The sequence below is a fragment of the Dama dama genome, chromosome 21, assembly GCF_033118175.1.
Source record: "Dama dama isolate Ldn47 chromosome 21, ASM3311817v1, whole genome shotgun sequence".
Classification (NCBI taxonomy): domain Eukaryota; kingdom Metazoa; phylum Chordata; class Mammalia; order Artiodactyla; family Cervidae; genus Dama; species Dama dama.
The window spans coordinates 64169387-64187166 of NC_083701.1; the positions used below are offsets into that span (position 1 = coordinate 64169387).

The 17780-nt window shown below is 43.1% G+C and overlaps 1 protein-coding gene across 2 annotated transcripts in view; it reads right to left on the bottom strand.

The window, feature by feature from the left end:
* Positions 1–634: 634 nt before the first annotated feature.
* The window catches only part of MATN2 (matrilin 2), a 162954-nt gene continuing 145808 nt past the window's right edge, over positions 635–17780 (bottom strand). The window contains exons 11-19 of one of the 2 annotated variants that reach the window (XM_061123699.1): positions 17269–17391; positions 15946–16068; positions 13527–13649; positions 8354–8767; positions 5444–5596; positions 3904–3975; positions 3432–3509; positions 2956–3054; positions 635–1212 (exon numbers count right to left, since the gene is read on the bottom strand). In XM_061123699.1, coding sequence (XP_060979682.1) covers positions 1157–1212; positions 2956–3054; positions 3432–3509; positions 3904–3975; positions 5444–5596; positions 8354–8767; positions 13527–13649; positions 15946–16068; positions 17269–17391 — 1241 coding nt within the window. In that variant the 3' untranslated portion in view covers positions 635–1156. Of the gene's footprint in view, positions 1213–2955; positions 3055–3431; positions 3567–3903; positions 3976–5443; positions 5597–8353; positions 8768–13526; positions 13650–15945; positions 16069–17268; positions 17392–17780 lie in introns of both variants that reach the window. The other variant, XM_061123698.1, reaches the window with a different exon arrangement.

The following is a 17780-nucleotide window of genomic DNA, read 5'->3' on the forward strand; positions in this document are numbered from 1 at the left end:
TTGCGTAGTTGTTCCAAGGAATGTGGGATCTTCCCGGACCAGGGGTTGAACCCATGTCCCCTGCATTGGCAGTCAGATTCTTCACCACTGGAGCACCAGGGAAGTCCTCCCATTGGCTTTTAAAATTTATCTTTGTTTTCAAGTTTTACCATGTACATGTAGATTGAGTACTTTCTTTTAAATGTTGCATAGTATTTCTGAGGTATGGATCATACCACAATTTATCTGTTCCCGCTCTGGCGGTGATTAGGTTATTTGTAATTTGTTACTTTTGCAAACTCTAGTAACATTCTCATACAGGCCTCCTCCTATGTATGTGCTAAAATCATCTAGTTAGATACCTGTAAGTGCAGTTGCTAGAGTACAGGGTAGGGCTGCATTTTCAGTTTCACTAGGTAGGGACGGATTATTCTCCAGGGACGGCCCATCTGTGTTCTCACTAGCAGTGTGTGAGAGGCCCATGTTTCCTCAGCCTTATCAACACTGTAGTCAGACACTAACTTTTGCCAAGTTGATGGCTTTAACCTGCGTTTTCCTGATTATCAGTGAGATTCAACATTTTTTTTCATATGTATCTCAGCCATTTCTCATGTATACAATATCTTGCATTTAAGATTAAGAATTTTACACAGAATACTGTTCTCTGAAGTGAATTTTAATATTGTATAAAAAATCTAACTTCTTATACAAGTACATATGTTCTATGATTTTATGCATACATCCATATACATATATCAAGGTAAAGTCTGATAAAAAAAAAAAATAGCTTTCCCATGGCCAGTGTTCTATGGAAGTTAAGTCTGTAAGACTGCAGATTTTATTTTGTTGTCAAATGATATTATAACACTAAGGCAGAACAAGACCAAAGCAAATTGTGTCCACAGTATGTTACAGAGTATCTTGCATAGCTTATTTCTTCTCACTTGATAAAACTCATTTTAGGATTCTGATAGGTTGTTTTTTCTTTTCTCAATGAATTTATACAAGTTAGTGTGTACTTTCTGCCTTTTCTATAGCAAACCAGCTTTCTCAACTCTTGTTGTTTTACTTTACAACCTTACAGAATTAATGATAGCCTGAGCTTTGGGGGCTCTGAACTGTTTTCACTGTAATCCTTGATACAATGATGTACAAATACATAGAGCATTTTGAATCTTCATCTGTATCGCAGGCGATTTTCCAGGGCTTCCATTCTCTGTGTCATTTCTTCTAGTAAATCTCAAATTAAGGAAGAGGAATCTGAATGGCCTATTTACATTCAAATACAACTTGATTTATCTACAAAAGAATTTGTGTCCTGCAAAGTACAGGGCTTTTGTTTTTTCCATTTCTGTAATTCTGACTTAAAAGTTTATAGTAACCCATTAGTACATACTATTAAGACTATAGATCTGTGTTGGGTTAAATACTTTTTTTTCTTTAACATTAAATCCAGATAGTTCAAACTTTTCTTTTTAAAAATTTTAGTTCTGCTCACTCCCCTGTTGCTTATTTTACCATAGCACGCCTCTGGGAGCTGAACTGATGATGCTGGGAATGAGGAGAGGAGGAAAAAAAAAAAGGATTAGGTCTTGGAAAGTAAGATACGACATCAGAAGAGAAGAAGATGGGGAGTTTTCACCCATGAGGCCAGATGAGACCATAGGGTAGCAGCCTTGAGGACGTCTGACGCATATAACTTCCTTAGTACCTTGTGAAATAAACCCTGAGGCGGGCTGGGAAAAGGCAGACCAGAGGCTCATTAGGGCGTCCCTGGTGGCACAGCGGTAAAGAATCCACCTGCCCGTGCAGGAGACAGGAGTTCAATCCCTGAGTCGGGAAGATGCCCTGGAAAAGGAGATGGCAACCCACTCCAGTACTCTTGCCTGGGAAATCCCGTGGACAGAGGAGCCTAGCAGGCTACAGTCCATGGGGTCGCAAGGAGTTGGACACAACTTAGCAACTAAACAATAAGAGCAGCATTAGAATAAACATTTGTCTTCCTTCTTGAAGCTTCTTAGTGCCCTCCACCTGCCCCCTGCATGGCAGAATGAGAGCCTGGATTCATCATCTAGATTAACCACGGTCAGATTATTTTGCTTTCCTTTATGAAGCATATTTCCAGTTTTCAGGAAGAAAATGGTTATATGCTGTTATTTATAAACCACTGGCACAGAAATAGTTCAGAATTACACCATTTCCCTTTAGTTGATATGTGTTCAGCTAGATATCAGGCAGTTTTAGTAAGCTTACTACAGTTTTAAGTTCAGACTAGTTGGCAGAGTGTTCAGTGCATAAAAGCACTGAATCTCATTTCTCCATCATCCCAAAGCATTCCTTTTATTTGTAATACTATTTTAATGAATCATTGGATCCTGCTGTTCCCTCGGTAGAATGTCTCATCTTAGAGTGCTGATATAAAATCTCTCTGCTGCCAAATGAAAAAATCCCAACTCCAGTCCTCTAGAAACTATATACTGACCAAATGTGGCTGCAGGGTGGCTTGGGGCCAAAGGAGAGCTTTGGAATTTAGGTAGAATTTGAAACCTCTTCATTCTACAGCATTCTTTGCCTACATGTACTGTATCTCTGATGCACTTCAGATCTGTATCTGTATCTTTGCCTACATGTACTGTATCTTTGATGCACTTCAGATTTATCTTTCATTTCCTCCCAGCAGAGAGGGAATTAAGTAAACATGTTTTTTTCTTTACTCTGCATACTGACTGGCTAACTGGCCTTACTGCTCAACCTCCTAGAACCAACCACAGATAGCTTGACCCGTGCCAGCAGTTTGGCTTGCCCTCGGCTTTCAAGCACCTGTCAGACTGCTTAAGAAATAGCCTTTCCTGGAGTTCACTATTCTTGACTTTATAGAAGTGACTTCATTTGATATATACCCATATATAGAAATGTTTGAGGTTTTGATAGTGTTCTTTGCATTTCATACAGAGGCATAACATTAGAAAAGGATATAGCGCTGCGTTAATTTTCTTACTTCTTCATTTGCAAGGTTCTGGAACATTATAAGGTTTTCACATTTGCATTGATCCTGTTTTTCTTCCAAAGGACTTCCTAAGAGAGCAGATGGAAAGTGTTCACCTCCATAACCCACCAGACTTCCCAGACACATGGTGATAGGACTGAATCAGCACGTGGAGGAAACCACAATGAAAGCAATGTTCAACTTTCTCCATGCAGCCAGACCCAGTAGATATCAGGAAAGAGCTGTATATGCGTCCACTGCTGAAGTGGCCTTTATTGTGGACTGAGGGAAGGCTACTGCAGTTTCTTCTAGTTTATTTTTTTAGTTCTCTTTTCTTTAGGTCTTCTATTCCCCACCCCACCTACCGCCTACTTGCTCCTTTCCTGTCCTCCCTTAAGCTGAGTTTGTTGGCAAGTTGAGAGGCTGATAGCCAGCTACCTTATAGTAATATTTTACTTGGAATTACCTGAGGATTTTGTCGAATGGAAAACTTTTTGTGTAGACCGTGCAAGATTGTCTTCTTCAAACAGATATCTGTGTTGCACTGCAAAATTAGAACAGGAAAGTAGGTCTCGGATATTTATGGTGACTGGCTCAGATTCTGTAGAGAGAAAGAACACTGAAGTCAAACCTGTTTAACATGGTTGTGGTTATAAAAAACAGCCATCAGCTGTCAGGGTAGGGTACTTATTATTCCTAGAATGAGGTACATAGCTTTACTTTAGGACATACTATGGCAGAAAGACCATCAGCAGAGAGGCTCTTAGCAACTATGGCTAAAAAAAGGGTAGAGTAAAATGTTTCCTATGTGATGGAGGGGGGAAAGCCATAGTTAATGTAATTCAAATGTTTCTTACTTACACTTCATTTGTCTGAGGGGAAACCATGGTGGAAGCAGCCACCAAAGATTCCAAAAATATTGCTTTTAAAAAATATACCTGTTGGCTGGTGGACCCTCTTTGGCAGTTCCCCTGCTGGAGAGTCCTGTCTTCCATCAGAGTCTTCCAGAGCTGAGAGGTAAAAGATGACCAGAAGAGTGACAGTTGTCTACATGGGTGCGTGTGTTCTTAGGAAAGTGGTCCCAGACCAACTGTTTACCTGCCTGCCACCACCCAGGATTTTCAAGTTTGATTCAGTAACACCACCAATTCAGAAAAGCAGGTGGTTACCCCCAATAACCCAAGACCTTCCAGAGGTGTTCTCTCTAGTAAGAGAAGCGTGGACCCCTTAAATGCATCTTCTTACTTAAAAATGTCCCCCTAAATGTTATGTCTAGAAAGTAGAGTGGGAAAAAAGTTTGTCCAGTTATTAAGTTGCATTGGCAGTAGCTCCACTTAAATGAAAGAGCTCAGAGGCTAAACATCAAGTTGCATTAGAAATCCGAGAGGGCTTCCTTCCCTTCCTGGCCCCCTTCATCCCAGTGCTCTTTCCTGGGGAGGAATAAGACACATCACTTTGACCGGGATTTTACTGGCCACGGAACCTGGGACAGGAATAAAAGGAAAAATGGGCAGAACTGTTTTTCCGGTCCCCCTGCATTATACATGGAGTCAGACAAACCTGGGAGAACTGCTCTATGTAAGCACACCGGCACAACGGTGAACCGGAGAAAAGCACCAGGGGCTCCTATACACAAGAACATCTAAGTTCCAAAGGGCAGTCTGATGTTCTGTGAACTGAAGCAGTCCATGCAGGAGGCATTTTTAAAATTTTTTTCAGTGGGCTTGGAAGGACTACCATCCCTTCTCACTCTAATTACAGGTGTATCCTGAAATTGTGCATCAGCTTTCCTGATTTATATAATGGTTGGTTGTAGTTACATGATCATCTCCATAGGGTTTTTGTGAGGATTAAGTATGCCATGTGTTAAAACACTGACTACACCGCTCAGCACAGCAACTGCTCAAGCAATTTATTAGTGTTATTATAATAGCTAATAAGTATAGTATCTTGAGAGTCCCTTGGACAGCAAGATCAAACCAGTCAACCCTAAAGGAAATAATCCTGAATATTCATTGGAAGGACTGATGCTGAGGCTGAAGTTCCAATACTTTGGCCACCTGCTGCAAAGAGCCGACTCATTGGAAAAGACCCTGATCCTGGGAAAGATGAAGGTGGGAGGAGAAGGGGATGACAGAGGATGAGATGGTTGGATGGCATCACCAACTCAATGGACATGAGTTTGAGCAAGCTCCGGGAGATAGTGAAGGACAAGGAAGCCTGGCATGCTGTAGTCCGTGGGGTCTCAGAGAGTCGGGCACGACTGAGTGACTAATACTTTCATTTTCAATGTGAGCTATTATTGTCTTCTCTCTCCCCTATTCTGCTTTTTGTGCTTACTGTTCCCAGACAGCACTGGCCCTGCCCACGAGGGAGGCACTTTTCTGAGCACTTTGAAGGAACGGATTGAGAATTTCCCACCCAAGGGTTCACGCTGCTGTGTCTGCTAAGGTCTCCCCTAGGCGTCACCTGCAGTACCTTCACATATGCCCTTCTGCAGTTTAGCACTTATCTCGCCCATTGTGCTGAAGTCTTCCGCATAGAAGAGATGCTTTTCTGTGGGCTCAGAGGCGATCTCTTGTAGTTCTTCCTCAATGGCTTTCCCTACCCCAACAGCATACATAGTTATACCTAAGGTGCAAAGCAAATGAAGAACAGGGTAGTTACACAGGCACAGAAAACAAATGTAAGGTTACCAAAGGGGAAGGGGTAACACAGGAGCTTGGGTATGTAACATATACACTACTATATATAAAACAGACGATGAGGTCCTACTGTATAGCACAGGGAACTACGGTCAATATCTTGTATAATGGAGAAGAGTTTGAAGATACTGCACATAGTAGGACCTTATTGTCTGTTTTATATATACACACATATATATAAAATATGTCTGTATGATCTGAATCACTTTGCTATACACTTGAAACTAATACACGTTGTAAGCCAACTTAAAAAAAACAAAACACAGTAGGGAGAGTTGTATTCCCAGCATCTGGAAGCTGTGTGTTCTGCACTCGGAGCCAGCTAGATATTAATAATCGGTGTGATGTGGGGCATCCACGTCAGCTCCCTTTCTTTTCCACCAGTTTTATTTTGGCCTTGTGAGCAAAAGACAGTGATCCAGGAGAGGAAGGTGAGGCACTGAGAGGCTGGGGAACTACACCACCAACCTGCTCAGCTCTGGACAAGCTCATTAGCGCATCTTCAACTTTCCCTGAATTAGTCCTCTGGATAAAGTGAAAAAGAACACTATCTCATGGCTTACTAAATAAGAATCTCTTCTGGGAGAATTCTAAGAAATGGGTCAGTTTATGACCTTGTAACCTAGTTTCTGTTTGTCAAAGATAGTAACTTATGTGATAGCAACCTTAAGTGACCTGCAGCCAAATGAAACTACTCTGCCCACCCCTCTTGGGAGGATAAAGCCTTGTAAGAAGATGCTAAGCTGAAAAGGAGAATCTGCAGACCACTGGAAATTCCTTATGTAAAAAAAAAAAAAAAAACAAACACAAGTAGCAACTTTAGATTTCAACAGGCATATGAGATTGTTCCAAAAGTTTTTATAAACAAAATTAATCATTAGATTCCCTTCTCCAGTATTCTCTTCATTTGAAAATTAAACATTAATAAGAACTTAAGTTCTGCTTGATTGTCAACATTTCTCAGCAGATATCTTACTCTGGCTAAATCATTAAACTAGATTTTTTTTTTAAATAGACATAAAAATGGTTCTTTAAGTCAAAAGGCAAGAATTGTGCCTCATCCTAAAGTCTATGTAAGGTCAACAGCCAAGTTCAGCATATTTGTTTGAGAGCCCAGTGACTTTACACACAGTCTCCTAAAAAGGATAACTACTATTTTAAGATTGTGTTCATTATACATAGGATTAATTAAATTAATCAGAGGAAGTCACTTCAGGTAAGTCTTGTTGATTCAAGAACATATCTGTTTCTCCCACCACCCCCTTTGGAGGATTTGTGGAAATTTGAGTGGGGGAGAGAGTAAGGTAGGTTGGCTTCCATGAGATAAATAAAAGGACTAACCACTGTCTTTGGAGACAAGGTGTTGCCCCAGTACATGCTAAGAATGCAGGCTAGAGGGGTTGGTGGGTTTGACAGGAGCTCAGCTAAGCTAGTCCCGAAGCAGGGAAACCAGGTGTGAGCAGCCAGTTTTACAATCTGCCCAGCTGATTCAGGCAGGACACTTTTTGGGGCTCCTGCGCTTTGGGGGCTTAGAAAAAATAAAGAGTGAAATAAGCAATATCAGTAAAATGGCCCCCTTCACAAAGAGGGTGACTGAAGGTTGATGTGAACCAGCCTTTCTGTGAGGAGGAACGGAGCTCGCCAGTGGCACTTCAGCACTTTGATCCTTTGTTCATTCACTCAGCAAGGATTAATCACACAAGTGGTATATTCCAGGCCTGACTGAGGTACCGAGTCCATAACGTTGGTGCATACACTTTCCCCCTCATAGGAACCGCTGAAGCAATGTGCTCTCGACAGGTTCTTAAAGAAAGCAGCGTTGAAGCAAACTGCTTCATAACCCTCAGGTCTTCCCATCTTCCCAAGGAGTCCAGACACTGCCCCTCAAGCTGTCTACCAACCATCCTAGCTTTGGGGTTTCTTTTGCCAAGAGCCATATTCCTCTGCCACATTTGACATCTGTAGTCAAATCTCAAAAGCAACATAGTCAAACATCTAAAGCAACCTCAAGTCCGCCCTGCATTATACGTGGAGTCAGACAAACCTCAAAGAGGCTAAGCTTTACTGAGCAACAGAGTTTAAGAGTCATGATCTCGTCTGACATTTTTATTTTCTCAAAAGCTCACTTTTGCCTCCTGCAAACACAAGACTATTCACTATCTTAAGGCTACTGCACTCCCAGTATGTTCACTGGTAGCGTTGCTTTAAAAAAAAAAAAAGGTATATTACTCCAATAAAAATTTTAAAAATTAAAAAAACTATTGGTAAGAGCTCCTCCTACTAGGAATCTATTTTTATCCAGTTCTTCAGGTGATTCTAAAACAACCAGACCAGTGTCTGGGAAGCATTGTTTATTTTTCTGGTTAAACAGCACATGTAGGATTGAGTCTCTGCTCTGGAGGTCACAGCCTGGCTGGTAAAGCATCACAGGAGACGACTGCTCAGGTGTCACCTGTGTGCACAAGACTTTGGCCTCCTCCCCGCGTCCTTTAACTCCTGTGGGGTCCCTTTAAGGCCACTAGGTGGCAGTTTAGTAAAGGTGTGTAACTGGGGTGACAGGAAGCCACTCTGTCCCCTCAAGCAATCTCACTCCCATGCGCCCCCGGACCCCAATGTGAACACCACGCGAGTTTACGAAACCTGAACCCTGAGTGGTGTAAAACACACCCCCATCCCATATTACCATTGGCCTGGGCTTTACTGGCCCACTCGGAGACGTCGTCCTGAGCCCGTCCATCCGTGAAGACGATGGCCACTCTGGGCACCCGTGTGGAGAGAGGCCGGGCCCCTTCTACCTGGGTAAAACTTCTCTCAAACATATGTTTCAGGGCCAGCCCGGTCATAGAGCCCTTGCCCATGTATTTCATGTGGGCCACGGCTTTTTTCATGTCTTTGGCTGAGCTGAAGTTTCTCAGGGTGAACTCTGTGCGGACCAGCGTGGAATACTGGAGCAGCCCTACTCGGGCAGCTTTGGGAGAAATCGCCAAAGAATCTATAATTCCAGTGACAAACTGCTTCACAATCTCAAAATTATCTTCTCCAAGGCTCTTGGACCCATCGATCACAAAAACCAAGTCAACTGGGCCTTCAGTGCATCCTACAGGAATAAAAGGAAAGTTGTAATGGTTAAATGATTAAAAAAAAAATCATTATGCACAAGAGGAGAAGAAAATTACTCTTCCACTGGAGGCATAGCTATTTTGGAGAGCTACCGTTATTCTTTAGATAGTAACACAGGATAGGCAGAAAGTGTCAGAAGAGTCACAACCAACCATAATGTTCACAGTTGCCTGTATGTGTGGCTTGTCAAATTGTTAAAAATAGTATTTTCCACAAGCAAAAACACATGGCAGATATACAAATTGGAAACCAGACCCACAGTGTACCCCAGATCACCAGCAGTCGGGCCTCAGAGGGACTGTGTGTAGAGTACCCTGCAGAGTCTGATAGCACCCCAAAAAGATTCCAAAAAGCTTACTCCAGGAGGGTGACATCACCCCAGGGCTGGCATCCGGCACACAACGGACTTGGAGATTCTTCCAGTTCAGCTCAGTCACCTCGATCTTCTAGGGAGATGTCCTCGTAACCCAGCTTGTGTTCGTTACTCTGTGTAGCCCTCACATGACTAATCTGGTCAGCAAACGTTGTTTATTGAGCTCCTGCTTGTGTAAGGCAGTCAGCGAGGCGGGGCTGCGAGTGGCAGAGACACAGCCCCTCCCCACGCAGTTCACAGCCCCCGTGTGTCCCGCGCAGCACTCCACCCTGGGCAGCGGCCGGCTAACGGAGGGTCAGCTCCCGCCTCCAGGCCACCAGCTCCTGCTCAACAGGGGCCATTTCTCATCAGTTTCTCTACTTCCGATACCTGGCACACAATAGTTGTTCAATAAATGCTTGTTGACAAAATACACGAAGGGGGTGGTGTCCATTTGGTAGTACAACCACTAAGTACCCTCTTTACCATTTTTTTTAATTTCTGGGCCCCGTTGCACAGCCTATGGGATCCTACCTAGCTGACCAGTGACCAAACCCAGGCCCTTGGCAGTGACAGCAGGAGTCCCAACCACTGGACCGCCAGGGCCCCATCATTGACCGTTTGAAGTTTAAAATGAGTTATCACTGTGAATTCTTTACCTACATGGACGCTTTCCAGGCACCTCAGATGGCTGACAGTAAAAGCTTTATGCAAATATGTTAGCAAGCTGGGTATAGAGATATTTTTTGTTATTTAGGGCTGCATAAGAAAAATTTACAGATCCCAAATGGATGATCTCATTTCAAACAGTCTACAGTATGCAATATAACATTCTCTTTTACATTTCAAGGCAGCTGTCTAATACTTGAAAGTGAAGCACAGCAATAGTAGGAAGTAAAGACACACACATGCAAAAATATTTCTGTTCTTGGCTCGACTAACACGCTAAAATAATTGAGTATATATGTTGTAAGAGTTGGCTTCCTTTCTTTCCCCATTTAAGCGCTTGTCCTCATTACTCAACCTATTGACCTCTTGTTAGAGAAAGAGGAAATGGCCAATTCAGAACTTCATTTACATTCATAGCCTGACTCTCAGGCAGTGTGCACCTGGCTCTCTAGCAGATTTCAGAAATAGTGGAATAATTTTTCAGCGGCGAATCTATTTTCTCTTTTCCCTCATATATTATTTTCTTAGAGAATAAAACGAACACCTGCAGCCTCCCTGCAGGGAGCGGAGCAGACGACTCCAGCAGGAGACAAGAATCCTAGATGGAGTGGAATAGCACCAGGGCGGGAGGTGCCGTGTTTTCACTTTAAAGACAGCCCGGCTTGCTGGCTACCTATTTACAGGAAGGTCACTCAGCTTTCCTTGGATGTTTTCTTTTGGTGGTTAAGTCAGTGAGACTGGAACAAGCTGTGATTTGCTTTCTGAACTTAATTTTCACAGAGTTTCAGAAATTCGGGTTTGGACAAGACCTTTAAAGGTCACTGGTCCAGCCCCCCTGTTGCCCATATCTTTATATGCATCTCTATAGCCATTCATTCAGCCAGGGCCTGAACACCTCTTCTGATAAGGAACTCACCGCCTTACCACCAAAGCCCCATCTTTTCACAGCTCTGCGGTGAGGATGACAGTAGCTATCATTTGTCAGGCACTGAGGAGGTGCCAGCGTTGAGCTAAACACATGTAAACACACAGTGTCATGTATTTCTTATGACGATTCTGTAAAGTGTTATCCTAATATTATAGAAAGAAACTGAGATCCCAGAGAACTTAAATAATTTCTCCAAGGTCACACAAATGTAGGAATAGTGGGTTCAAATCCACGGAAATCTGTAAGATCAAAGCTCATGATCTTAACGAATTAATCACACAGTTTCTCTGAGACAAGGTGTCTTTGTCCTTGTACCAAGTTGTGGCTCTTCTCCAATGTCCTTTCTTTCCCCAGGGCTTGGGGGATGTCCTATAAATAATGGATGAGGTGACTGTCACTTTGGTATTTGAAGGGTACCTCGAGTCTTTTTTTTCTACATAGATCCCCAGTTTTTTCCTTTATTTTTCACTTGACATCATACTGAACTTCCTCACCATGATGCTTTCTAGATTTTTTCTCTATCCTTTAACTTTTATTTAAAAAAAAAAAAAATTACATGCACATGGAACAAAGTTCAAACACTACAAAGGTTATCTATATCTATATCTCTCTATCTATGTCTACCTCTATAGCGATGTCTATCTTGAGACAGTATGTTAGAGGGAGCCTTTTGCAAAATACATCAATGGTAGCACTATAAAAACCACTCGACACCATGCTTTTTTCACTTAAAATATCTTGAGGATATATTGAGAGCTGCTTCATTCCTTTTTTATATATTTATTTATTTATTCTTGGCTGTGCTGGGTCTTTGTTGAGGCTAGCTGGAGCTATTCTTTGTTTCGGTGCTCTGGGCTTCTCACTTCAGTGGCTTCTCTTATTGCTGAGCACAGGCTCTAGGAGCATGGGCCTCAGTAGTTGCAGCAAGTGGGCTCAGCAGTTGTGATGCACAGGCTTGGTTGCCCTGCAGCATGTAGAAGCCTACTGGACCAGGGATTGAACCTGTGGACCCTGCATTGGCAGGTGGATTCTTACCCATTGGACCACCAGGGAAGTTTTGCTTCATTCCTTTTACCAGCTGTATAGTTTTCTAATGTATAGCTGCACCATAATTTACTTAATCAGTATCTTACAAATAGGCACTTATTTCCCATTTTTGCTCTACAAATAACACTGCACAAAATATTCCTTCACATGTGGTTCTGTGAACACATGCACTTCTCTGCGGCATAAACTCCTAGAACTGGAACTGCCTTCCTTTATTTATTTTCTTGTGAGTTTGTTTTTATTTTTATTGGGCTCTAGGGGATGATTGGGAAATAACTCTGCAAGTTATGGCCCAGTAGGGAAATAACTCTGCAAGTTACACCCCACTAGGGAAATGTCCATTCTATGTTTCCTGGGATAGCTTTCAGAGCTTTTTCTTTCACTTGGAGTCACTGCTCTTGCTGGCAGCAGCATCTTCAGGTTCACTACGGAGTGGCTTCCCCTTAGAAAAGAGTTTTTCCTCTTTCTTCCTGGGGACCCTCTTGTTACCTGACTCTTTTGGGTCACTAACTGGTTCCTCTTTGGGGGAAGATTTCTTCCACTTGGAAAGACTTCCACTGCTGGCTGTCTCTTCAAGATCACTACTAACCAGCTGCTTCTTGGAAAAAGGTTTCTTTTTCTTGGGTTTGGAGAAGGAGACAGATGGGTCTTCCATTCCATCCTCCTGAGGAGCTTTCTGGGGCTTTGGCTTTTCTTTGGGTCTTTCACTTGTCCCCTCACACTCCTCACACTGCTTTTTTCTGATGATGCCATGGCAATGGCAGCCAGTCTTTTCCGTCTTCAAGTGTTTCTTTTCCTATTTCTCCAGCTTTCTAGGAATCTCATCAGCTGCTTCCTCTGCCTGAACCACTGTCTCCTCCATGACATCCAGATTCTTTTGTGGAATCTCTCCAGTCTCATAGAAGGACAGCCACTCCCCAACTTGTTCTCAAAGCTCCTCCCCAAATACCCTGGGGGCGGGGGTTACCTAAGAGAAGCAATCAGTTCCTGAGGCAATTCCGAATTTGTTTGCCAGGTATTGGGAGCTGCGGCCTTTGTTCTTGGCAGCTACTCGGCCAATGAGGCTAGAGTGGAAATGAGGCCATACTTTGGGGTGTTACCCTCTGTCTTCAGAGCTCTGGAAACGTGGCCCCTTTGCTGGGCCAGGGAATCACTCAGACACCAGGACGGGGCAGGAACTGCCTTTAAAATATTTGCCAAACTGCCCTCCTAAAAGTTGTACCAATTCAGACACCTAGTGATAAATTTACAATTGCCTATTACAACATACCTTTGCCAACGTAAGGAGTTGGCAACTCCTTACTGAACTCTGATAACTAAAAGGTAAAAAATGTACTGTAGCTTTAATCTCTCATTATACATATTCCTTTTTTTTTTTTTTTTATGTTTCATGTCATGTTTAGAAAGTTCTCTACTCTGAGATTATAAAATATCTCAAGGCTTTTTCTGCCACTTTAGAGATATTATTTTTTAAGTTTAAAAGCACAAATCTTACCTCCCTCATTCCTGATATTCAGCTACGATCACTAGCCTCTTAGCTGACAGTGAACTTACTGTCAACTGAAACCAAAAGTGTTTTCACAGATGCAGTTAAGCTCTCTTCCCCATTCTTTGTCTATGCATACACATTTATATCTATGGTAGAAGCAGAGGTGAGGAATTTACTTCCTGCAAATACTCCAAAAAACCAATTGCTCCCAAACCAAATTAAAGCAAAAAAACCCAGTTCAGATCACTTACTTTTGCACCGTCTTCCATCCTCAGCTAGAATAAATCCCTTTGAGCATTTGCAGATGTAGGAGTTGCCACGGTTAACACAAATGTGTTCACAGCCATGGTGGGTCGATTTGCAGACATCCTTCCCTGAGGGGAATATAGGAAGTGAAGCAACCCCATCAGTGTAGAAATGAGCTGGATTGAACAGTCATGTCAGGACAGATCATGGAAATAAACCATTAAAAACTCCATTCAAACCTCCTCTATAACATCCCCCCTTTCAGTCTAATACTCAGGAGAGGGCATAGTAAAGGAAATCTCCTCTAAGAAAGCTCTCGTTTCCATGAAACTGAATGGTAAGCTGAGTGATCAGGTGTCCTGAATTTCTTAATAATTTTTAGAATTGTTCAATGTACTTTGAGGTTTGATTTTCCCACCCTACTGATTTTTCCCCATAGACATCCCAGTTTCAATTGTCTAATGTAGAGTTCTCATGTGTGAGGCACTTCAGACTCTTCAGAGTAGTGACAGCTCTTTAATCCTCACAGCATCCTGTGGAGAGAGGAGGGCAGGGATAGTTACGCCCAATGGATACATGAAGAAACAAAGTTTGACAGTGTGGCCCAAGGTCACACAGCCCCTCAACGACAGGGCTGAGTCAGGAAGTGTCCTGAGTGGTCCTCCTCCACGGTATGAAAGCCTTCTGTTCTCTGGTTCCTTTCTGTCATTAGCTCCCTAAGAGGAGAAGCTACCTACAAAATTGGAATCAGTGACTACAGATCCCTCTGGAAGGAGGAATGGGAGGATTTGATTTAGCAGCCAAATTTCAGAGGAAGAAGTTGAGGCTTGTGTACAACTGTACAACCTCAACCTACTGTTGTACAAGTTGTATAAGCTCACCCTATTGAGCAAAAAAGCGTGTTGAGTGTAGAAATGATGCACACATGCATTCCATGCTTACAAAAACAGAAGCATGAACGAACGGCTCAGGCAGACATAACTGGCGGAACTGTAGCCGTGGTCCCCGCAGAAGGACACCGCAGCATGAAGGCAAAACACAGCCTTGCGAAGGGCGCCCCGCAGAGTCAGGCCATGGACCCACGGGCATCCCAGGAATCGGTCTTGCAAATAGAACTTCCTGCTACAGGCAGAAAAGCCCTTCCTCCTGGAGGCATAATGAGGAGTGAGTTCTCCTTTGCCCCTCTGTGTTGACCTGTGGAAGCTGCAAGTTATCTCAGGAATCTGTGATGAAATTCCCCCAAATCAACCTCCACAGCAGATGAGTTTTTTTCTTTTTTAAACTAAAGAAGGGCCATCCTGCCCACTGGAGCAGAGTATCACAAAAGCAAGTAGACCATGTCAAGACCCCCCCAAAGTAGGGGTTAACACCTCAGAATCTCACGGGGGGTGGAAGTCCTGACCCCATGCTCGTCTATGGCCCACTTCACTGAGCTCACGTGTCCCGCTCTCTCCCTCTCAGGGCTGTGATGGTTCATTTTATGCGTCACCTTGGCTAGGTTATGGCTCCTGGTTGTTGTATAAAACACGGTCTAAATGTTGCTATGAAGGTACTTCTTTAGATGAGCTAATATTTAAATCACGAGCCTTTGAGTAAATCAGATCATCCTCCATAATATGGGTGGGCCCTATTTTGAAGACCTTTAGAGAAAAACAGACTGAATTCCCCCAAAGAAGAGGGAATTCTGCTTCCAAACTGCCTTCAGATTAGAGCTGCAATATCAGCTCTTCCCTGGGTCACCAACCTGCCAGGAAGATTCTTTATCTATTGATCTATCATCTATCCACCCACACACATGTATGTACACACACACAAACATACATTTTATTGGTCCGGCAGATTCCTTATCTATTGATGTATCATCTATCCACACACACACATGTATGTACACACACACAAACATACATTTCATTGGTTCTCTGGAGAACCCTGAGCAATATACCTTCTAAGAAAACTCTCATAATCTGTTCTGAGTGACCCACAGAAGTAAATGTTAATGGATAAACCAGACCCCCCCCCACCCAAAAAAAAAACCCTTCATCCCTTCTCTCACCTTCTGCCCTTACTTACAAAGTTTTCCAAGAAGCAAAAGCATTACAACTATGCTTTGACCCTCATTGCGATTGCTGACCCAGATTCTAATCCCTTCCAATGACTAGCCAGGCACTCTGCGAGGCTCTGGGCATCCACACAACTCCTGTGGAAAGGGGCTACAACTGGGAGAAAGTGAAAGCAGCGAAGAGCCTGACAACTCAGGACCCTGGCTGAGAAATTCCTGAAGCGCTGCGGGTCCAGTGGACGGATCACAAGCACAACAGTTTCAGAGCATCCAAGGCAGGAACTTACAATAGTGACGCTGACTATAACGGAAAACTTCCAACGTCAAATGAAGCTCTCTAACTGTCCTGAGTCAAAGTGACTTACTTCTGCAACGTCTCCCGTCCTCGGCCAGCCGGAATCCCTCCATGCACTTGCAGACATACGACTCCCCAGTGCTCACACAAGCATGCTCACAGCCGTGGTCCACTGCTTGGCAGACATCTTTCCCTGAGGACAGCAAAGTTAAAAATGTCACCAACGTCAGTTCTCCCTGGGCTTCACCTGGGAGGATCCATCCTTCTCAGCCCCTGGACTCCATGGCCATCTGAGCTCGGCGGCTCTGCTTCGGGTTCACCCTCCGAGCTTCCTCACTGTCACAGCCACCGCCCTCCACCAGCATCTACATCAGTGTCTCGTAAACACGCAATCCATCACGGGCCTTCCGCGGGCGCTGGCGTGATTACTTAGGAGATTAAACCTCAACCTGGATTAGTGACGCTGAAATCTCATTTTAGGCACTTCCCTGACAACGTGACTTTGGAGAATCACTTACCCTCTTGCAGGCTTACCTTTCCTTTATGAAAAATGAGAGTAATACTTTCAGGTACCCATCTTTTCTTCAAATGCATCAATGTGAGTTTCTCTTTGTAAACTACTTTGAGAAGCTTGAGAAAATGACTGACAAGGGTGGGAATCATTTGCTCGGGGTTACCCACTCCCCTTTGACTTGACGGAGATGTGTCTTGGCCCTATGGAAAAGACCTTGCTTTCTGAGATGTGGGAATGGCCTCATCAAAAGGGGGTCTCTAAGAGGGATTTGTGCCACCAGAAACAGTAGCAACAATATTGTTAAAGATAAAGAAGCAGAGGCTCAGAGAAGTTAAGCAGCTTGCCTAGCTAACTAATGGCAGCGCTAAAAGCTGAGAGAATCGGATTTCAGCCTGGACATCCTTCCAGGAAAGCACATCGCCAGCCTCTCGTTTCCTGTCACAGGGCACGTCACCTTCAGTTGTGGCTCTGGCTTTGACTTGTGTCACTTGTCCATTTGTTTGTTTTCTTTTTAATAGGCTTTCTTTTTTTTTTTAGGACAGTTCGAGATCTACGGAAAATTGAGAATATAGTACACAGATTCCCTGTAAACCGCATACCCAGATTCCACTAGTATTAACATCTGATGTTAGTGTGATACGCTTGTTATGATGAATGGACCGATACTGATACAGTAATATCAAACAAAGCCCATAATTAATTTACATTTTCTTAGTTTTCAACCTGATGTCGGTTTTTTCCTGATCTAGGATCCCACATTACATTTACTGGTCTTGTGGCAACAGTTTTTGAGAGTAACTGATTTACACAGAGATCAGGCCAGTGGATTCAGGCAGAGATCAGACATAATAATGGGAACCCACTCCAATAAGAACTTACTTCTGCAGGTCTTCCCATCTTCACGGAGTATATACCCTTCAAAGCATCGGCACACGAAAGAGTCTCCACTGCTTACACATGAATGTTCACAACCGTGCTTGCCCAAAGCACAAGCGTCCAGTTCTGAGAATCCAAGTGGAAACAGAGAAACAGAAGAAGGAAATGATTCATACATTAGTGACTTCTTTAATCTTTTAAGATATTTCAGACACCTTAAATGAAAGCAGTACTTTATCCTACAGGGCACATTTCAAAATAGAAAGCATGTCTATGAGCAAAATGTCTTAATATATAAAAAGCACATAAAATAAAATAATACTATCATCTCTGTAGGAAAAATGAACAAAAGACACGGAAAGACAAGTTACAAAAGGTAAGATAGAAATGGCCTATAAATATTAGAAAATAAGTTCCACATCATTGATTATCATGTAACCATAATGTCAGATTATCAGATAACCATGATTATCTGCATATCCGCTTATGTATTCACGTATGTGTCCTACTTCGGT